Genomic DNA, 23140 nt, shown 5'->3' with positions numbered 1-23140 from the left:
GTTCGGGCTCGCAAAACTGCTACTCGGAGAGGCCGCGTATTTGTAACTGTCACAGGCAATTTCGCGACTCGAATTCAAGCCCGAGCAGATTTGCTTTCCATGCGAGAACGGGCGCTGCTCGTAGGTATTAAGTTGTGGGAGCCGGAAACACAGCAATACGGTTCGTGTGGCCTCCACAGATAAGGGTAACGACATTCTTTACCACATTTGCGCCTCTGTCTTGTGACCCACTTCGCTGTACCAAACGGGGTTAGTATGTATGGCACAGCGTAGCACGTGTTTACATCATTGCAACATCATTTAACATCGTTACAGGCGGATGTTCACGAAAAGTAGGCAGAACGTCCATGCATATGGCGTCCAACTTTCCCGCCTATCAGTGTTCCCTAGGCTTTATCCTCACGTTACACTTCACGATGAGTTCTTTGAGCCAGTTCTTCTCATTTTTCCACGCCATGCCCATCCCTACAAAGTTAAACGCATAGGTTGTCACTGATGCTTTTGCACGGTATCTCATTCACGTACCAAAGTCGAATGAAATAATATGCCATTCCATATTGCCTCTCAAACACGAAATTCCAGCAACTAATCCTAGCTGGTAACATCTAATACTTCTCTCTGATTTTCTCGGCTTTTGTTTTCCTTGTTTCGAAGCCTGCCTACATTTTTTTTCCTCGGTGGTTATTTTGTGCTGATAGGTTGTTCATCGTGTTCGTGTTATAATTTCAACCGTTTGTGTATCAGCCGTGTATATTTTTCGCTGTTACCGTATTTACTCGTGTATTTATCGCACTCTTTATAAAAAAAATCGATGCAAATTTTGGAGTGCCCTCATTACGCTGGTAAACGTCTCGTGAAACATGTTTGAGCACAGAAAACGCAAGCAAGTTATGAGTCAAAATTTTTACAATAGATCGTAGGAACATAAAAATATGATAAACAAAAACATAATAAAAACTCCGCACACCATTGCCAGTAAGTTTGCAAAGTGACGCTAAATGCAGTCTTGTCATGAATTGCGGAACGTGCCGGAAGGAGTTTGCTCCGAGGTAACAATACTTCGACCAATAAGTAGCAGCCACTGTCAGTGTGAAGGACATCAAAACAGACATGGCTGCCGACGCAGCAACCTGAGCGGGTTTTTTTTTTTTTTGTCTTGTGAGTACATTATGCGCACTGAGTGATTTTCTTCCTCATCAATATTGCGCGCATGCTTGCCGATATCGCTAATTTCGGTGAGATGGCCGCAATAACGTAGCCATGTCCTGTTTGAAAGGGAAGGAGAGAGAGGTACGCACGACCATCATTAGCTAGACTTGACATAAATACGACATACTGCTGTGGCTCGTTTGTGGTCCTGGCACTGAAGATAGAGACGCTGCAGCGAGGCATAGACGTAGTCACTCAATACACGGCCTCTATTTGACTGGTGCGCTCTCCTGAGAAGACAGAATCCACGGTTGTCATCAACTCTCGCAAGGCTCACGCAAACGATATCCGGGGACTCATTACACCTAAACGGCAAAGAAATTCCGCGAAAGCACTCCATACGTATCCTGGGCTTTCACATAGATCAGGACGGCACAGGTAGAACCGGGCTGAAAACCATCACTACTCAAGCGAACCAGATCCTCCACATGATAAATAGGGTGTCCCGCAGCAAGTATGGTTTAAATGAACATGAAGATCGCAAGGTAGAGGAAGCTCTCCTTATCTCACGGATCATGTACGGCCTCCCTTACTACTATCTGACAAAAACTCAGCACACAAAACTCGAAGTAATTCTCCGCAACGCAACCCGTATCATAACAGGCACCCCAAGATAAGCCACAGGTGCGCTGAATACACTCAGTGAGAAGTTTGACACGTACCACCTCGCCCAAACCAAAAGACTACAAACGTCGCCTCAAGGTCGTCTCATCCTCCATAGCATCTCGCAGCTCCAGCATATTCCAACAGAACCGCCACCATGGGCATGTCCAGCCAACATAACCTTGAAGCCCATACTCAAAAATATGGGTCCAGACCGGGCAAGTGGCCGCGCTGACAGGGCAAACCGCTACAACAGGAAGACATTTTCCCCAGAAACTACGGTCACTTACACCGACGCTGCGTACAACAAAGACACCAAAACCGGAACGACAGCTTTTCGTAGCGACGTCCTCTCCTCAGTAGCCAAGTACGCCCCCGCACCGTCATCGACATCTCTGGAGCTTCAGGCTATTGTAAACGCCATAGAAGCACACCAAGATCAAACAAAACTGGTAATCATCACGGACAGCAAATCAGCAATTCGCAATCTACGGGAAAATCACATGTACCCCCCCATGCGCTACACACTCGCCAGCATCACACGTAACCACCCCGAGCTTCACACCACTGTGATATGGGTCCCTGGACACGCAGGTGTAAAAAGGAATGAGAAGGCCCATGCCTTAGCCCGAGCTGCTCTCTTTGATCCGGGCACCCCAATACCCTGGCCCCACTTCTATGACCCAAAAGAGCACCGCTGAGAAATGCATCACACTCGTAGAAAGTACTTACGGGACGTCAGAGATCAGAGAACCACCCTCCCCTAGCCCAGAAAATTCCCCCGCCCTGATGCTGTTCTCATTCGACGTGCACAAACGGGCCCGCTACCAACACAACACATACAACACTACATAGACGGGCTTCCAGGCACACCAAAATGCTCACACTGCGACCAATACCCCAACAATGAACACACCCTCCGGACATGCCCAAACATACAAAGCACCCCGAGATCTTCCCTGCAACCAATTCCTGGCACAAAGCGCCCTACTTGCTGGGAGGCATGGGTCACACCCCCTAAAGAGCTTGAAGAGCTCTATTGGACCACGCTGGTGCACCACGTTAAAAACACGCCAGGACAATAGATAGCCAGGACTATAGTCCCTGTAACCTAACCAAGAAGCCGAGCAGTGCTTGGGACACAGGCTCCAAAATAAAGTTTTTCTCTCTCTCTCTCTCTTTCTCTCTCTCTCTCTCTCTCTCTCTCTCTCTCGTTCACGGTGCGTTCATTGCACGGGAAATAAAAAAAAATCGAACTTTGACGGCAAACTGCAGGGGTGCGATCCTTCTGCGAGTGCGATCATTATGCGGGTGAATACGGTAATACCAACTGAATATTCTGTTGTCATATTTCTCATTCGTACAGAGTGTATATTTACTCGTGTTTTGGGTATGAACATTACAGTTTTGTTTTTATTCTTTTTTCCCTTCTTTTCATTGCACTAATGCTTAATGTGACCCCCTACTCCCCCATGTATATCCTCTTACGGGGCCCTTATGGGGCATTCTGAACAAATAAGATAAATAAATGGATACGTCAGTGCATATTTTTAGCAAAGCTTTTCTTCATCCCCCTAACCTGCAACATTTTTATCTGTTCAGTTGTGATTCGAATTTGCGGTCTCATTCATTTGCCGTCACGAGGATGCCTAGGACCGACGCATTGCCTGAGCTCCTGCACTGTGCCCTCACAGCCTCTTCTGGCCAAATCTTTATAGCGCAACAGCGTCGCGGCAGCTTTTCCGCGTGATCCCACAAAAACACGCATACTGGTTTTATATAATTCGAACTTTTACATTTGAAGTTACCGTAAAGGTTAGCGTTCCCGTGGCTAGAGCTGCTTGTGAGGTAAAAAAAGGGGGGCGGCGGAAACAGCCTATACGTCGTCAGCCCTTGCCACCTTACCCGCCCAGTCCAAGTCTTGGCCTTTGGTTGTAAGCGTCGAGCAGCGCGAAGCATCGTCCTCAAATGCACGATCGCTAGAGCTCATACGCTAGGGACTTTTGTTCCAAAGAAAAACCGCCACATTATCGTCAAATTTGCGTGCTTTAAGACAAAAGACAAAATATTGTCAAAGAAAGCGATGTTAAAAGGAACCAGTGCATCGCTCAGTGAAGACTTTTGTAGATCCACAAGGCTTACCCGGAAAAAACTAATCGTACTTGGAAAAGCGAGTGGTCAAGCTTTCACGTTGTGGTTCAACAAACTTGTTATGTCCAAAGATAAAAATACCTATGTTTACTGCTCGGCTACTCACACTATCTGTGAAATTGATTCCGCCCGAGACACGCATGCGCAAGCTAGCGACTCCTCAACAAGCTCGGATAGCCATGGTGCATTGTAGCAACCCACCACCGGGCAGTCGCAAAACGTGCAGATATTTTTCACTAACACAAGAAGTGTAATCAGCAAACGAACTGAACTCTCCTCTGCTGTTGATTCCTGTAACGCCGAATCGTAGTTTTAACGGAAACCTGGATTTCGGCAAAAATAAAGAACAATGAAATACTGGATTGTGAAAAAACGTACACATTTTATCGTTTTGACCGTGATGTTCGGTCTGGTGGTGGTGTACTGATTGCTGTCAGTGATACCCTAGTTTCTTCTACCGTCCTTATCTGTACAGCATTAGAACTTGCCTGTGTGCGCGTGACGATTTCTAACCGGGACTTTATTTTTTGCGCTTGTTAGAGACCACCTACAACCTCACCTTCCTTTTGCAGTGATCTACACGATGCCCTTAACCAGCTAATTGTTCCATATCCCAATGCTCCGTGGTTTTTATTGGGCGACTTCAACTTCCCAGATATTGTGTGGAACAGTGACTCGATCACGCTTAAACACCTCCTCTGAATATTCACATTTTATAAACCTATGCCATGACTTTATTCTCGCACAGATCTTCCACAAACCCACTCGTATTTCGGCCAGTAGTTCTAACACTTTGGATTTAATTCTGACAACTACTCCCGATTTGATCTCTCCTCTTACTTACCTTAGTAAAATAAGCGACCATTTAGTAGTTCACTTCACGTTTAAGGAACAGGTACCGTCAAAGAAAACAGTTAAAATATTTCAGGATTACTGTAGAGCGAACACTGACTTATTCACGACCGAAATGGAACAATTCACGGAGGAATTTTTGGAAAACTTTGAAGATCCCTCGGTGAATGAGAATTGGTCCCTTTACAGAAATAAAGTGTTATCATTGATCGATAAACACGTACCTAAGAAAAAAAATCGCTCTAACCCACGTTCTCCATAGCTTTCCAACCATTAAGGCCGTTTACCCAACAAAAAGAAGCGTTTGTTTCGTAAAGCAAAACGTGCGAATAATGCAGCCCGATCAGCAAACTAACGCAGAATAGACAAAGGCAGTGCGCAGTGCAAAGCAAAAATTCTTTAGCAACACACTACCTATGCTCTTACAAACTAACCCACGAAAATGTTGGAACATGGTAAGTGGTGCTAAAACACGTTTGATCCAACTCACTTCCACTGAAGATCTCCCGGTTCCAGTTGATGAATGCTGCGCTGTTCTTAATAACGCGTTTTCTGAAGCTTTGAACCATGATTCTCCCCGTTGTATTCCTGTTGTGCAAAGCGAAACTTTTGAGTGTATGGATTCAATAACTATAGACTGGCCTGGTGTTCGCAAACTAATTACGAATCTAAAAATTTCTTCTTCTGGCCCCGACTCGATTAATTCAAAAATGCTCAAATGTACAGAACTATGCTCGGCCATCATTTTGTCTAAAATTTTTGCGCAATCTTTACAGCAAAGTGGCCTTCCTGCTGATTGGATAAAAGGGAAGGTGGTTCGTGCTCACAAGTCTGGTGTCACATTTTCCTGGCAACTACCGTCCTATATCTTTAACGAGTATTCCCTGTAAAATGTTTGAGCATATTTTGCGTTCCCATCTTATCAGCTACTCAGTGTCTAATTCATTTCTTAGTAATTGCCAACATGGCTTCACAAATTATCTATCGTGTGAAACGCAGTTGCTTTCTTTCACTAACGATCTGTTCAATAATGTAGACAAGGGTTGTGATGCTGACTGTGTTTTCCTCGAGATCGCCAAGGCGTTTGATTCTGTTTCGCATGAATTTCTGATTCTCAAACTCAGCAAGCTAAACATAGATGACAATGTACTTTTTTGGATCAAAAGTTTCCTTTCTAACCGCACGCAATACGTCATTGCTAATGGTTTTTTATCCGCATCACCTCCTGTCTCTTCCGGTGTGCCACAAGGGTCAGTCCTGGGGCCACTTCTCTTTCTTGTTTATGTTAACGACCTTCCCAGCTGCGTCACTCACTCATTCATTAAATTGTTAGCTTTGACTGTGTCTTATACCACAAAATTAACTCCCCCAATGATTTGCATGTACTCCAGGATGATCTTAACAGCATTTCTAATTGGTGCGACAAATGGCTTATGAAACTAAATATCACTAAATGCAAAACCATGCGAATATCCAGGCTGCATAACAACCCGCATGCTTATCATTTGAATAATATTCCCATGTCTTCCGTTGACTCTTACAGGTACCTCCGGCTTCATATCTTACTTACTTGGAATATGCATGTTTACTTGGAATATTCACGTAGAATACATAACTAACAATGCCAACCGCATGCTCGGGTATTTGCACTGGAACTTCTACTTCTTGCCGTCAGATGTTAAATTAACACTTTATAAGTCAGTCGTTCGTCCAAATTTAGAGTACGCCTGCGCAATCTGGGATCCCGGCAAAGTCGCGCTCACCCAATCCATTGAAGCCATTCAGAATCGTGCGACTCGTTTCATTTTATCAAACTATAGCCGTAATGCCAGTGTCACCTCAATGAAATCTGTTCTTGGCCTGCCTGACTTGTCGGCACGTCGCAAATATCATTGTCTTTGCCTTTTCGAAAAAATATTTTTCCATATCATTCACCTGAAAGAACAGCTTATGCTTCCGCCTACATATATTTCTTCCCGCATAAACCATGTAAACAAAGTTGGTGTTCCTTCTTGTCGCACTAACCTTTATAATGATTCTTTCCTTCCAAGAACCAGCGTTGACTGGAACCATCTTCCCGTCTCCACTGCTGCCATCTCAGAACATTCACAATTCAAGACTGCCCTACAAAACCTCATTTGTTAGTGTGTAATAATACTATGTACTCTCACCAATGTACTACCATTGTTGGATGTCATAGTTCTGTACCCCCCCCACACACACACTCCTTTCTGTAGTGCCACTTGGCCCTGAAAATATTGTCACGGGACACCTAGGCGGCCAATGCCTCATCAGGGCTCATCACAGAAGACGACGAGGACGACGAAGTGGCTGGGTCGCAGCGCGCGCGGTTATGGCCGCATTGTAAATTCTGTGAATAGATTGTTCCTCATCCTTCAACCATCGTTCGAGTCATTGGCTCTGCCACCACATCACATTTGGCTCTGAGTCATTTGAGTCATTGGCTCTGCCACCACGTTACCAAGCTGGGCCACCTGGGCCCAGCTTCGCTCCTCATTGGCATCACTGGAATCATCGAGGGTGCGTGAACCGCGTCGGGCAGCCCCAGCCCCACCACTACAAGAACTCGACGACGTCCCCCCGCCCCGTGTCCCCAGCCTGTGACGAGCCGATCCGACGACGACGTTTGACCTGACGACGACGACGACGTGCCCCCAGCCATGTGGTCCGACGTGGTAGCAAGCCCTCACCGGTCATTCTATTGTGGGCGCGTCGCTGCTGTGCGCCGGAGCTCACCAAACCCATCTCTTACATCCGTGGTGGCAAGAGCTTCACTGTACATTCTCATCACATCGTTCACCTTCACCGAGCTCATCATGCTACTCCGGCCTCGACCGGGACGGTCAGCTTCGAGGAAAGGGGCTTGTTACGCCATCAAAGACGATGAAGATAGCAGCCGCATGTGGCGTCACAAACAAGCATCTGCGACGACGACGAAGCTTTGTGGGGCATGCTGCCTGGCATGTGTGTTCCCACAATGCTCATCGGCGTCCATATCGTCACCGCACTGCACCTTCGACCGGGACAGTCGCCCTCGACAGGGGGGTAATGTCACGGGACACCTATGCGGCCAATGCCTCATCAGGGCCCATCACAGAAGACGACGAGGACGACGAAGTGGCTGGGTCGTAGCGCGCGCGGTTATGGACGCATTGTAAATTCTGTGAAGAGATTGTTCCTCATCCTTCAACTATCGTTCGAGTCATTGGCTCTGCCACCACGTTACAATATTGTAAATAGATAAATAAATAAATAAATAAATAAATAAATAAATAAATAAATAAATAAATAAATAAATAAATAAATGTACTTATTGTTGTTGTTGTTGTTGCAAACTTTATTAGATAGGATGGCCAAAGGCCAGGTGGGGGTGGGGGGGGGGCGAAGGGAAGGGAGGACGGAGCACTGTTCTTATAATGCAGGGTTCTCTTCAGGAGTAGTGCAGACCACTGCTATATTGCCCGTACTAGGCCGCTCTTTGTGGCATAAATGGCGATTTCGAAGAGTGTGTCGTGTGAGAGGGATGTTGGGTCGATGTAGGTAGAGGTGTCGTGGTGTGGGTGAGTGAATGTACGAAATCGAGAAAACTTGGGGCAGTGCCAGATGAGGTGGTGGAGATCGGCTGCGATGGAGTGGTAGCAGTAGGGACATCGGGGGGCGTGCTGGGGATAATACCATTGTCGAATGGTCTCTGGTGCCGTACAGGTGTTGGTCAGGAACTTGTTCAAGAAGATCTCTTGTGCTCGAGTTAGGGTGGGGAAGGAGGTGAGGTGGCCTGAAGGGGTGAGTGACTTGAGGCGTTGTTGTTTCAGCTGCTTGAATCTACGGAGCCTGATTGCGGGAGCGAGAGTGGGGTCATCGTCAGGGCAGTTGGGCCAGGGGTGGTCCGAGAAGGGCGGCGCCGGGGGTCCATCGGAGGCTATTGTGAAAAGGGCCTCCTGTGCAGCCACGTGAGCTGCTTGGTTCCCAGGAGCGGCTGGTTCATGACCGGGGGTCCAGTCGATTCGGACTTGGCAGCCTGATGTTTGGAGCGCAGTGATTTGATGAATAATGTGGTGGACAGAAGGGTGGGTGGACATGGGATGACAAAGTTCTTGGAGAGCTTCATATGAGTCTGTTAGGATGCGAAGGTTGGGGGGAATGGGGAGATGGTAATCGTGCATAAAGTAGTCGAGAGAATCGCGGATAGCGATGAGCTCCGCGTCCGTTGAAGTAATATTGGGAATACGGTGATATTAGGCTCCCATGATGGATAAATTGTCCGGGCTGATCCATGTTGTGCCGACGTGTGGGTTTATGTGGCTGGCGTCGGTGTAGACGTCAGTTTCACCCGGTCGTTTAGTTGAGGCAAGGCGTCGGCAGCGTTGCTGTCGAAGCTCGGGCTTCCTGCGTGCGACGGGTTGAGAGGTGACGGATTGAGTGAAGTGGGGCCGCTGCCATGGGGGTATTGGGGCTGGAAAATTAGGTAAGGGAATATTGCTTCGTTGATCCCACGCGGTGAGGAGCACGCCTTGGTGGGTGAGTTGTCGTTTAAAATTGTATTGATCCGTTTGTTCCTGAATGATGCGGTCGATTGGTGGGAGGGTCGCTGCTTGTTGAAGGTTTGCAATTTTTGTATGACGTGGGAGGCCAGTGATGGTGCGTAGGGTGGAATTGTGAAGAACTTGTAGCGTGCGTCGTTGGGTACAGTTGAGGTCATAATATGTCCCTCCGTACGAAAGAATGCCCACCGCTACTGCTCTGCCGAGGGTGGTGATAGCCTTTTGTTTGGCTCCCCCATGTTTGTTTGAGAGCCGTCGGAGGGTGTGCTGCACGAAGTTCCATTTCTGCTTAAGGCGATTAAGCCATATTGTGGGGCTGTTTCTGGTTCCAATGTAGACTCCCAGGAGTTTAATTGGTTCCAGTCTGGCTGACACAGAAATGGAGGCGACACTGACTTGAGGTGGCACGTAATCGGTGGGGGGTTGACGGCCGAAGATGGCGAGGTACTTATTGGGCGAGATTTTGGTCTGCGGCTGTCTGGAGATTGTCTGTCTGGGGGTCGTTTAACTAAGTTTTGTGGAAAGAGCTCGATCCCCTGAACCGTAAAGCTTAGTAAACCGACCTCCGGGAGTTCCAATTCCACCTCCTAACCCCGCTTTTATTCGAATGGTAACCATTACCAGAACGCTGTTCTTAACGCATTATCACTGTATTTATTAAAATGGCTCCCAAGTTTTGCCTGCACAGAATTTTACTTTTTTTTTTTTACTTTTCTGACCTGGACATACGACGTCTGTTAGGCCTGAAAGCTCTTAGGGCCTTGAGTTTTAGAGAAACAAGCCTTGCCAATAAACAAATACCACATCCTAATACCCTTAAAATTATGCGCACCTAAGCTCACCAACCGCGCTATTACAACGCGAGTTTTTAATTAGTAAATGCAAATAAAAAAATTCAGCAAAAATGCGGGGCCCTCACGCAGCAAGGTCCATGTGTTAAACGAATGACTGGACGCTCACAGCTCCCTGGCATTCCTCGAGGAAGAACGCAAAAGGTGGGAGAGAGAAGTGCGTGGCGATGCCTATGGTAGGCATAGTTGTTTCCGGACTTCGACCATCTGTTTCTGGCGTAGTCTGCGAAGTTTCGATGGTACAGCAGCCCTTTTATTCTGTCCAAATGGTAATGTCGTCGGTGTAGAGTGTACATTTTTTCGTGGTGGCATATTCGAGGACTGGTACTTGCTATGCGGGTCGCTATAGGCTACCTTGGCTCGCAGCTGTGGCAAAAATTTAGCCTGTTAGGTTTTCCTCCGTACGTTGGGGACTAAATGGTACGACTGAACAGTTTCACGGTATCGCCTAAATTGGAAACTGTGCCTGCTTGGAATGCGGTCGCACTTGTATGGTAACGAAATGCTTCTCGTAATTACCCGCGCAAAACATGATGTACACCCATCACTTTTTAATCACAATGTTACCATCATCTTATGATAGGCGTCCATGTGCTCGCACAATTGCTCAGTTTTCGCTGAATTGGGGCCCGCATCGTCGGCATCACATCACGTACAGTCTTTTTCAAAAGTTTTACGGAGGCAACAAATAATTTAGAAATCATGCAGCCCTGCATCTAACTACCACTACGGTTGAACGCGAAGCTTTCTCGTCACGGATTCTTTGGTTGTCGTCTGAGTTGGGACTGAGTTTCGACCGTGGTGAGATGGAAAACCGGATAGACGCCCGGTTCATAACGCGAAGGACGCAGCTTCGATTGCGGCCACTTAAGCGTTTCTTTTTTCTTTCACTCCACCGACGGCCATTCATCATCATAGGCAGATAAAGTTGGCTTTCCTGCAGGGCGTTTTCACGTTGCAGACGCTTTAAAAGCAGGCTGACATGTTGAGTGACCCTGAAATGTTTTACGCCAGAAATGTGGCGAAAGCGCGGTTATATTTTTGTATCATTAAATAATTGGGTTACACTAGAACTTCAAGCTCTTGCTTCTGATTTTTGGGGGGCCAGAAACGTTTCAAGTGCCTCTCAAATGTTTGACAAAAACTACATAACGTAAACGTTTTGATAGCACTAACTCCCAAAATTCCTGCTCCTGTGGATACCGAAGGAAAGAAGCACATTACGTCTTTTGGCGCAGCGTATACGGCCGCCACTGTCGGGCCTAACAATGCGAAAACCGGAATTCGCGCCAGCGTGCTGCCTCCTATTTTGCCGTGAATGTATACGAAATTGCTTATCGCTAACCTTATTACGCTTCTAATTATTTCTCTCACTTTCTTCGTGGCAGCACAGTTAGGCACTGTAACTGCTACGCCTGTGGCCTTATTCCTTGCGCTGCGTGAACTGTAGTCGCCTAGCTTCGCTCGCCTGCAACGCGCATATTCATGGCCAGGGCGCATACGGGAATGCGTAAAATTTAAAGTCGTTCCTCTGAGGTGAGTGCGAGTGGTAACGCTCGAAAGGGGCAGCGCCGCAGGTTATACGCTGTGACTGTTGCATCGGGCAGCGGCGCACACCCAGCATCCTGCGTGTTGCCTAGCAGCGTGTATTTTTTTTTTTTTTTTGCTCGCGCGGCAATTGTTTCGCTTCGCTCTGGGGATTTCACTGAGAGGTTTTCCACGCGGACTGAACGACGAGGCCTGGCAACGCTTTATTTTCGGCTAAAGCCGATAGCTTCAGCCGCCGCATGCCCATGGCATCAAACGCCGGCACATTTATTTTCCCATGGCACGGCACTTCGAGATTGATTGATTCAGTGACCAATCAATCGAATTTTTTATTTATTTATTTATTTATTTGTTTGTTTATTTATTTATTTATTTATTTATTTATTTATTTATTTATTTATTTATTTATTTATTTATTTATTCAACTGATGAAGTTTGTAATTATTAACTGAACAAAAATAATTAAGGTTGACCCTAACTAATGGCTGCGCTACACGGCACCATGGAATTGTCAGTTAAACGCCTGTCTCACAAGCGCGCCTAATAGATGCAGCTCTCGAAGGCTTTCGAAAGGCCTTCCAAACGGCCTTGTAGCAGCGGTATGAGGCGGTTAATTTGACTCGCTGTGTTCTAAAGTGTACTCTATTACAATAAACCCAAGCGGGCAGGCGCTGCTTTGTCGGTTTGTAAAACTGCGCACAGGCTTGAAACTCCGGCACGTTCATTTTAAGACGGCACGTGCCCTTGGTTTCCAGGCTCCATGCACACGCCTGTGACGCAGACCTTCAGAGTGCGTAAAAGAAACCAGCTGAGGCCGCGCAGCGTTCCATGTGGCGGGCGTCAGTGGAGCGGGGGACTCACCGGGAGGAGACCTCCCCCTGCTGCTTGACTGAGGCGTCGAAGTGCATGTACGTGTCCGGCCCGTACGAGTCGGCGTGGAAGACGATCTTGACGTGCGGCGTCTCCGAGATGAACGTCTTGGGCGAGTCGATCTCGCCGCAGTAGTAGCCCGGCGCGTCCCGGTTCGACTGGTTCGAGTCGCGGTACCCGTCCACGATCTGCACGTAGCCGCCGTCGCACCTGCGAGTCGCGCGCGAGCTTTCAATCGCCTGGACGAAGCAATGGGGGGCTAGAGTGCCGCCGGACAGCGCCATAAGCTGTGCACTAAAGCGACGCCCCGCTAAAAATGTCCCGACCGCCGCTATACCTGGCTCTCCATAACGTAACGTGAAATAACCCCACCTAACATGACCTAACGAACACAAAGTCGCCATTTAAGACACCAAAAACTAACCTAAGCCATGAAGGCTGTCACTGCAACAAGAGATAAAAAAACGAACGAGGCAAGAGGCGGCTCAAACCTATCCTTGGTTTGAGGGAGCTGAGGGGAAACCTCTGCATTGCAACGGGCAGACGCTCTCCAGTGTGCCAGCCTAGTCCAAAACCTCGGAATGTCTCCGGACGGCGCACGCACCATGGCCGCAGCGCTGAGCTACACCACTGTCGGACGGCACTCAAAACACTATGCACCCAGAACCCTAAGTTGACTTCAGCAACAAGACAGCGTTAACCAAGTACTAGAGAAGCACAAACACCGTAAAAGCCTTCCTTATAAGACTTTACAACAGCGTTATGAAAGGCAGCGTTTTATGCGTAAGCTTGGCACCTGAAAAGCTGATGTGGCTGCGACGCACCAAATGTGTACTTAGCCAAATCAACAAATTGGGTTTCTGTTCTCTTCTGTTGATGAGGGCAAATGACGATTTGGGTAGGTCAGTCGCCGTTATTACATTTCTGGTCTTTGAAGTCGGTAGAAAAACCATTTTAATCCAAAAACATATTAGTTAACGATGTTGCTCGAAATTCCGGCGTCCATGCCAAACAAAATAGCCGACTGTTCAAAGCTTAGGAAAAAGGACACGAGGGCTCAGAACGATGCCACATTTCTCAGGGAAGCTCCTATACAAATCAAGGAAGTAATCGAGATGAGGTGTTAATTTTCCGCTGGGTGGGGTACGAACCAGGGTTCCTTCGCGGGGCGATATGAGCACGGAGGCGCTGGTCCACCACAGCCCAGTGACTGCATGCCACTGAAGGTGAGCCTAGCGAAAGGGCGGCAGTCTTCGACTTAGAGGAATGTGTTAGAGACATGTACTCGGTGCTACAGGAGCCATTTGAGAATGGTAATGGCAACCAGTTGACATAACCAGGTTTCAGATAAATAGTAGCAGTTAGTGGCTCCCGTGGCACTGTCGCACGGGCTCAAATGGCTCCTGTAGCGTTCAGTGCTACGGAGCCATTTGAGCCTGGTAAGAGTTAGTGGGATGGCAAAGCACATCACAAATACCAGTGCATATGTAGGGCTAACAGGGCTACGCCCCTCAGTCAGTGTGACTAAAAGAGGAAGGAGAGGCCGCAAAGCGGGGGTATGATGATTATAACGAGAGGATCCTTGCGCACCACTGGGCACGTAGAGTGTAGATAGAGTGAACTAGAAGATAGAGTGGTTCAAACGCCTCATAGGCCCATGTATTAAAATTGAGGCAAAAAAGGGGGTCGAACCGTTTACGGGCGCTGCGAGCGTTACCCTTCCATGGTGGACGAAGCCGGTCGGAGCTGCTGTTTTTTTTTCAATGATTCAAGCTGGAAACAGCGCATCGGCCTTTGGTCGAGGTACTTCATAGTCTGGACACGAATAGAACCCTTACAACACCATGCTTCCACGTCTTCCGACTGGTACCGTTGTTTTAAACACCGTTTTTCTGCATCCTGATCTCAAAGGTCGCCCGTACCATGCTCCTGACTTCAGGGATGCTTTTGCTCGAGTTATGGATCTCAAGGACATTATTAGCATTGGTCAATACCAGATGAGCCATGTACGGATGGTAACGTGCGTCAGTGTTCTTCCGAAGCAGAAGCTTGTAGACCTCGGAAGTTTCCTTGTGAAGTCCTTAAAGTGTATGGTGTTCGACCCGGATTCAAGGGAGGTCACCGCAATGGTACCGGAATCTTGGAAGAGCGCGAACATCATCCTAATCCACAAGAAAGGCAACATGATGGACTTGAAAAATTACAGGCCCATCAGCTTACTGTCAGTCGTCTACAAGGTATTTACCAAGGTAATCGCTAACCGAATCTCTGCAACCTTAGATCTCAGTCAACCTAAAGAACAAGCAGGGTTCCGTAAAGGTTACTCAACAATGGACCATATTCACACGATCAATCAGGTGATAGAGAAGTGCGCTGAGTATAATGAACCCCTATATTTAGCCTTCATAGATTATGAGAAAGCATTTGACTCGGTCGAAACCCTAGCAGTCATTCAGGCATTACGGAACCAGGGGGTAGATGAGCAATACGTAAGAATACTAGAGGATATCTACAATGGGTCTACAGCTACCATCATCCTCCATAGGGAGAGCAGTAAAATACGTATAAGGAAGGGTGTCAGACAAGGAGACGCAATCTCTCCAATGTTATTCACAGCATGCTTACAAGAAGTATTCAGAACGCTAGATTGGGAACAGGTGGGAGTAAGGGTTAATGGTGAATACCTCAGTAACCTCAGATTGCTGATGACGTTGCGTTGCTAAGTAACTCGGGGGACGAATTGCAAAGCATGCTTTCTGCACTGGGCGAACAGAGTAGAACCGTGGGCCTGAAAATTAATATGCAGAAAACTAAAGTAATGATCAATAACCTCGGGACAGCACAGGTTTGAGATAGGTGACGAGGCAGTGGAAGTAGTAAGCGAATATATCTACTTAGGCCAAGTTGTGACCCCAGATCCCAACCATGAGACAGAGATAATTAGAAGAATCAGAATGGGGTGGGGTGCATATGGCAGACATTCCCAGATAATGAATAGCAGCCTACCATTGTCGCTGAAGAAGAAAGTGTATGACAGCTGCATATTACCGGTACTCACCTACGGGGCAGAAACGTGGAGGCTCACTAAGAGGGTTCAACTTAAATTGAGAACGACTCAGCGGGCAATGGAGCGCAAAATGCTAGGTGTAACATTAAGGGACAAGAAGAGAGCGGAGTGGGTCAGGGAGCAAACTGGTGTTAAAGACATATTAGTAGAAATTAAGAAGAAGAAATGGACGTGGGCAGGGCATGTAATGCGAAGGCAATATAACCGCTGGTCATTAAGGGTAACAGAGTGGATCCCTAGAGAAGGCAAGCGCTGCAGGGGGCGGCAGAAAGTTAGATGGGCAGATGACATCAAGAAGTTTGCGGGGATAAATTGGTCACGGTTGGCACAGGACCGAGGTAATTGGAGAAGATTGGGAGAGGCCTTTGCCCTGCAGTGGGCGTAGATAGGCTGGTGATGATGATGATGATGATGATGAAGGTAAAGTTACTTTGGTTATCACGCCACATGGTGAGCCGACGAATCGTGGAAGCGCTGGAACCGTACGGCACGGCCCAGTCTGTAAACTGGGAGATTTGGCGTTGCCCTGGAATGGAACACATGGAAACTTCTAACCGGGATGTCTGATAGAGTTGAAAGAGGGCGTCTCTGTGAGCAGTATCCCGCACATGCTAAATGTCTATGGGATCGAGAGCTTGGTACTCATTCCGGGAAGGCCACCGCTATGCCTTCGTTGTAGCAGAATTGGCCAGGTGCGACGGCAGTGCCGTACACCCCGGTGCTACCAATGCCGGCGCTATGGACATACGGTGGAAAACTGTGTAATGACGTATGCTGAAAACTGCGTCAGGGCCAGGCGAAGACTACAGACGATGAAACTTCTGAACACCTTATGGATGCATCTGAAGTGGTGGATGCTTCAGGAGAAGTCAGCGTCGCCCCAGGCCTGGCAACCATTTCCCAGCAGTATCCATCTGCCAACCTGGAGACCCCACAGCATGACCCTGGACTCCGGCAACCAAAACCACCCGATTGTGGGTTTTCAGATTCCAGGAAGTGCGGGCCAGTGGGGCCTGTCTTGCCTTCAGCTGAAGATTCCAGGGACTTTGATGATGTGGGCCCGTCAAAGGAGGCTGGACTGCTTGAGAGCTCCTGTGACAGCTCCCTGCAGCGGAGTGGCTAGGGAAGACAGCGCTACTTTCGCAAGCTTCACCAAGGCTGAGGATGGTTCTTCGCTGCCCAATGGTTCGCCGTAGGCATCGTGGGCTGATGCATCCCCTTTTTCTGAAGAGATGATAGACGCTGCTTCCGGACCCCTAAAGCGGCCGGCCTCTCTTTATTCAGAGGAAACCTGTTCTGGTGCACAGAAGAGGCAGGCACCTGACTTTGCAGCAGTTGCAAGGCGAGATCCGGGAGCCAGCAGGTCAAATTTGCGGCCCACCCCACGGAGGCAGTCTCAGCGGTCGTCAAAACCTGGGGTGACTCCTCCTTTCGGCGAGGGGGGCGAATAGCTGATTCCTATGGCGAACTTCGCAGCAGTGCACGTCGCCTCACTTAATGTAAGGGGATTAAGAAAGAGACGCAGGCAGTATCAGCTTCTGCAGCTTTTTCAGAGAAATTCCATAACTATTGCGGCCATTCAGGAGACCAAGCTACGTACAGATGAGGACACGCAGGCAGCTCTCCAGCCCTTTTTATCTGAATACAGGGTTTGTGTTAGACACTCGGATGGCCTATCCGGTGGGTGTATGCTATTGGTTAGTAAAAACCTTGATGCGACTGTCCTTGCTTGCAAAGTGGATGATGTGGGGTGGTTTGTCTGCTCTGACGTTGACATATCGGGCACTGAATGGCGCATTATTTGTTTGTATGCCCCCAACAAATTGACCGAGAGGAGGAGTTTCTTCCTCTCCTTGGCTCGATTTTTCTGCACCGAGAGAAGCACGATACTGCTTGGTGATTTTAATTGTGTGTGTTCTCAGGAGGATCGTTCGGCAAGTAACTGGCGCTATGATTCCGGTGCCGCGGTTCTCAGTGACTTGCGTAGTGAATACGAATATAGTTGACATAGGAAGCGTTATAGGGAGCACTGTACAATTTACGCATCTTGATCGTTTTTCTAGTTCCCGTCTGTTTTAAAAGTGCGCACACATAATAATGCAGAAGGAGGTCCTGTAGTTATAAAAACTGTCGGGGGGACCTCTTGTCAGAAGGTGCGTAAAAGAACATCGTTAGAGGAGGCAGCAAGACGCACCGTGGCGATAGGGAAGTAGCCTGATGTGAACGTGTAACAAAGAGTGATTATATTATCTACGTTTTAATAAGAAGGGCTGACGCTTGTGGTGATAACGCCTATTTCGGTGTTAATTTTCTCGCGGGGTGGCGGAAATTTACGCATAATTAGGCCGGAAAACTCAGCCGTCTTTCAAGCATCGAAGCAGATGGCCGTTATACCTGGGAAGCCGATGTTAGCGTAAGTGTGGGTGTCCGAGGGGAGGCGAAATAGTCGATGTGGAGCGTAAATCGCCTCGAGAGAAGACCCCAAACATTCCTCGATGTTGAGTTGGAAGGGAATTCCTCACTCACCTCTGCCGGTCCTCAGACGGTTCTCCCACGCGTAAGCGTATGAAGCGGACGAAGACGACCCAGTCGTCTCGGGCGGGCCTGACCCGGATGCGGTAGGTGCAGTGCAGAGGCCGGCCCCGGTTTCGCTCGGTCACCGGCGGGCTCTCCACGCCCTGGTAGATGTCCACCGTCCGGTTGCAGCGGTCGTCTTCGTCCGCTAAAAGGCAAGAGAGAGAGAGGGGAAAAATATTTGGTACAGGCTGAAGGCCTACGCCCCTCTAAAATCAGGGCGTGGTGCACCAGTGGCCGGACTTTGAGTTTCTACGTTTCGAAAATGCCTATTTCGCGTCCGTTTCAGTCCTGACGCTGCTGTACTTGCGAGGCATCTGGCCAATGAAGCGCGCAGAAATCGATTGCTCGTGCTGCGTCAAACCTGTTTGTCTGAGCCAAGCAAGGCTCCAGTGAACATAGCAGGGCTCGCTCGAACTTTGAACATAGCGGTGACACTAAATTTTGGTGAAAAGTATCAGCGAGTTTTTTTTTTTTTGTTTTGTTTTTTATTGAGGGTTGACGGTGCTCATCCCTGAGAGACACACACACCAATATATTTATTTTGACTCTCTTCATATAGAAAGAACTGACTATGCATATCCAAGTTATGAGACGATAATTTTGAGGTCTAATTGATGCTTTGATCGTGGAAGGGGTGCCTACAGATAATTAATCGACTCAATATGCAAATCCAAGTGACTATATGTATCGACTCAAGATGCATATTCGAGATATAAGCCTGAGGTCCAAATCATGTTTTCAACCGCACGCAATTTTGATGGTGACACACACCGAAGTTCGTTTTCCAGCGCCTCCAGCTTCAAAGACACTCGGGAGTGCTCGTACTCGGTTACGAAAAATGCGTGGAACCCTAGTCACATAGGCTCCGCCTAGACGCATAGGGATATATAACACACACACGCACGACAGAGAGTTAACAATTCACCGTAAGTCACGCAGGCTTGAACGATTCTTGATTTCACAGCGCACACAGCTAACAAGGATGATAGGTACTCTCCCTATCCTCCTTGTTTGTCGTGTGCGCTGTGAAATCAAGAATATGGAACACCCACACGCCCAAGCATCAACGTTAACCAGGCCTGCACAAGTTTCAACGCACGCAGTCTAGTCAAAAATGAATTCCCACTTTTTCATGTTGTTTCCGTATACTATTCGCCCAAGATAATATAAAAGGGCACAGTTAAAGCCTATCTCCACACTTGCTACGCAGTGAAGGAAGCTAGCTGATCTTGCGAACACGGCCGTGATTTGAGGCCAGAAACACCGCAAATACTGAATCCTGTACAGCAAAGTGCCCGTAGTCACCAAAAGCGTGACATCTCCTTCACACATCCAGTATAAAGATCATTTTTTCCCAGAATTAATTATGACATTATCCGTTATAATGATTCGCGACTTTGTTTTTGCGAGGGAGGTGTGCTGGAGTCAGCCAGCTATAGGCACGCAACGGTTAATGCCTCCCTTTCTTGTTGCTCGAAACCAGTACGCTGGTCGAAACCGATTTCGCCTACTCGATTTACCGGCGGCCTCGCTATTTATGCCACGCTAAATGCCAATATATGTGTCACGGTGCTAAATAAATTGGCCCAGCTTCACCGAGTGCGAAATGTGCTGCTTAGACAGCGGAGCTGCGCTTCTCTTCCGTCTGCTCGAGCCTCGACTGTCAAGGGGCGCAGTCCCGAGAACGGCAGCGCCGTCCCCGCGCAGATTCTGAGGTTCGCGCAGAGAAATTGGCAGCTAAACCTCGGCGTCGGGAGGCTCCCTCACCTCTTGCTCTTCCAGAGGGAGAGAGAGGAACCCGCTCTTCGAAATCACCGCGCTACAGTGAACTAGAAGTAGTATTCTAGTTCACTGCAACTGACGTCTGCGCTGCACCGATAGAGGGCGCCCGTGGGTCTGGGAACCGCGAGCAAGGTAACCATGCAAGTTTACGCCTCGATATTCCCCAGATGTTTACAGGTTACCGAAAAAAAGTGAAAGGTGACAATAAACATTACTTCCCTGTAAAAAGCAATCGAAAAATTTCTCTCTATGATTACAATCAAGAAATTACTTCCCACGTTATTCTTATGCAACTTCTTGAACAGCGTAGCTGCTGTAGGTCTAGCCTTTCCGTCCGTGGGGTGTAGGTCGCGCGTCACGCAAGGTAGGAGCAGATTCCCATGAGGTCCCTGTATTTTGCAAAGGTAGCGCAAACCATTGTACAAAAAGGAGGGGAGAATCTCCTCCTTGCCGTCTACGTCTCTCCTCACCCCGTCGCCTTTTTCTGCTCCCCTATTGGAGCAGGCTCGACACGTGACCAATGACCTCCGATGACCCCCCGCGAGTTTCCCCTTCACCGGGTAGCGACGCCATTAGGGAGCGTAGGACGACGGGCGCGCATGTGCGCTGCGCGTGAAGACAGACACAGGTACATCTTTCTCAAGGCGGTCTCGCTGCATCGCGATACCGACTTGCTGTGTCCTTGGCCGCTCCGTAGCATTGCAAAACGCGATCAGCTGTTGTTGTTCCAGGAGAGAAAAATGACATTAACCGGCGAGCGATATGGCTGCACTACACAGGGAGAAAAAGCTTTGATTGTCGCCAAGGAAGGATTCCTGAGTTAAGCAGTCACTACTAAACTCCTTCATGTATACTTGCCTCCGGAAGTTTTATAGATGAAGGTCAGGGTGATACCTACTTTCGGGTTAAATGACACAAGCAAAAAAGAAAAAAAACAGCGTGACGTTTCCATCAACGCTTTCTCACACCTTTCTCGCTCGCATTAGGTCAGGTGTTCGAAAATGCCCACGGTAATTACTGCACAATCTTTCGCACTCACGATTTTTTCCATTTGCAAAAATTTGCAGCGGAAGAAAATACCTTTCACCAGTGAGCTCCTTTATAATATATTCTATTCGCTTGAACTCTGTGTGGTCGCGGTATTTGTGTTCCGAGATTGTATTTTAATTTACCCCATTTTTGTGCACTTTCATGACGAATGTGGTGCATACGTGTGTACTTATTAGAAAATAGTGCAATGTTTCATAGTTGTTTATTTGTGGGTTGCTTGTTGTAAACAGGGTCCTCAGTAGACGTGAGCGATGTAGCATACAAAATAGCTGTAATCCAAAAAATAGTGTTGAGGCATTGATAACAGGGAATACCACCGGCACACGAAAATATGAGCAATTGAGCAAGGATGCGGTCCCTGTGTATGCTCTGCTTGGAACAAAATGTCCTATTTTTACAAGAATGACAGCATTAGTTGCCATAAAATAAGTACGATGGATAAGTCGTCAGTAAAAGCGCGATGCAGAATGCGCGCGCACACACGCGAACAAAAACATTTTTTTTAAACTGAACGGGAAGTGGGACCACGTGAGTGCATTTTGTGACTTTAAAAAATTAAAGCTGGGCGTATGTAGGCAATCAAATTCCCTCCCATAGATTGATGCAGATTTTTTTTTTAAATGCGTCCACTAAACAGAACACCTGTCTTTTTAATATACCAGGGACAGTAAAGAAAACTGTCTAGGAGTGCTTTTGTTACAGCTCTATGCGGTGCCAATTCTGCTTAGAATTGAACATTTGCGTATGCAATAAAAGTACTTTCCTCTCACTGAACTTTTTCACTGTTTTTTGAGCAATTGTACACACACGACCAGGGCCGTAGCCAGGAATTTTTTTCGGGATGTTTAAGGGGTATTGGAAGGGAGGAGTTTCGGCGAAAGGAGCACTAGGTCTTGTTCACGCGCTGCCTGGAAAAAATTTTGGAAAAAGTCCTACCCACCTCCCCCTCCCTTCTCATGGGTTCGTCCCTGCACACAACCCATTCTGAAAGTAGGCGTGCATGTTCCAACTTTTAGTACGGTTCTGGGGGTTAGAACTCTGCTGGCACTCATTTTAACTTTTTCACGTGCCCTTCCGCACATATGTGAACTGAACAAAAATGTAGAAATTCCAGGTTTTTTTCCTCCTAAAACGGTCCCAACGTATGCAGTAAAGGAGATTAAAATAGGCCGGCACGATCGCGCAGTTTGTTCCCCTCAAAACGCGGGATGATAGCTAAGGCACTGACCAATCACAAACTGTTCTTCCTACACATTATCTGCGCACACTGTTGTCAGTTTACGTCCAGAATTGTAAAGTTTTAATCAAGCACTTCAACGCGCCGAGCATACGAAACGAAACGGTCCGGCGGCGCGCTCCGCGGGAGTCGCTCACTAATGGCGGCCGAGAGAGACGGGCGAGGAGGAAACGGCGCGGGGAAGAGAGTTTGCGCTACCTTTGAAAAATACAGGTACCTTAGGTTCCCAGACCCACCGGCGGCCTCTATCGGTGGCTTTGAGAACCGCGTTCTCAGACCCGTGGCATCCGTGATCGGCTGCCGGTGACGCGCCAGCCGACCGCGGAGTCTACGCAAGACCACATGTCTCGATCGCGCAGTGGTCTCGCAGTGTAGGTTCTTCTCTCCCTCTATCTAGGGGAAGAAGAGGGAAGGCAGCCTGGCGACGGTGACGTTTAGCTGCCGATTTCTTTGTGTGAACAGCGGAATCTTCGGGGCGACGGCTCTGCCGCTCTCCGGCAAGCGCCCGTTGACATATCCAGAGTTACGTTGTTTAGCAGATTTCGCACTGGGTGGAACCATGTTTATGTATTTATTATAGTAGCACATATATACGCATTCAGCGTGGGGTAAATGGCGACGAGGCGAGAAAATCGAGGCGACAAAATTCGTTTCGAATCAGCTTGAACATCTGAACATCAGAACATCAGCTTGAATCCTGAACATCTAACTTCCCTCCACGGTGTAAGAATATTTCTTACACCGTGCTTCCCTCCCAAAAAATCACGAAACATTTTGTAGT

General features: G+C 48.0%; 1 protein-coding gene across 1 annotated transcript in view; it reads right to left on the bottom strand.

Moving 5' to 3' along the window:
* LOC144161011 (uncharacterized) overlaps nt 1-23140 on the bottom strand; it is a 431944-nt gene that overhangs the window by 220688 nt on the left and 188116 nt on the right. Inside the window, exons 2-3 of the mRNA XM_077692081.1 lie at nt 18240-18435; nt 12638-12856 (exon numbers count right to left, since the gene is read on the bottom strand). Coding sequence (XP_077548207.1) covers nt 12638-12856; nt 18240-18435 — 415 coding nt within the window. The remainder of the gene's footprint in view (nt 1-12637; nt 12857-18239; nt 18436-23140) is intronic.

The sequence above is a fragment of the Haemaphysalis longicornis genome, unplaced genomic scaffold, assembly GCF_048455015.1.
Source record: "Haemaphysalis longicornis isolate Haplotype H1 unplaced genomic scaffold, Haemaphysalis longicornis Haplotype H1 scaffold_11, whole genome shotgun sequence".
Lineage (NCBI taxonomy): Eukaryota > Metazoa > Arthropoda > Arachnida > Ixodida > Ixodidae > Haemaphysalis > Haemaphysalis longicornis.
Note: the sequence above shows the minus strand (reverse complement) of the source record. Positions and strands in the feature narration are given on the sequence as shown.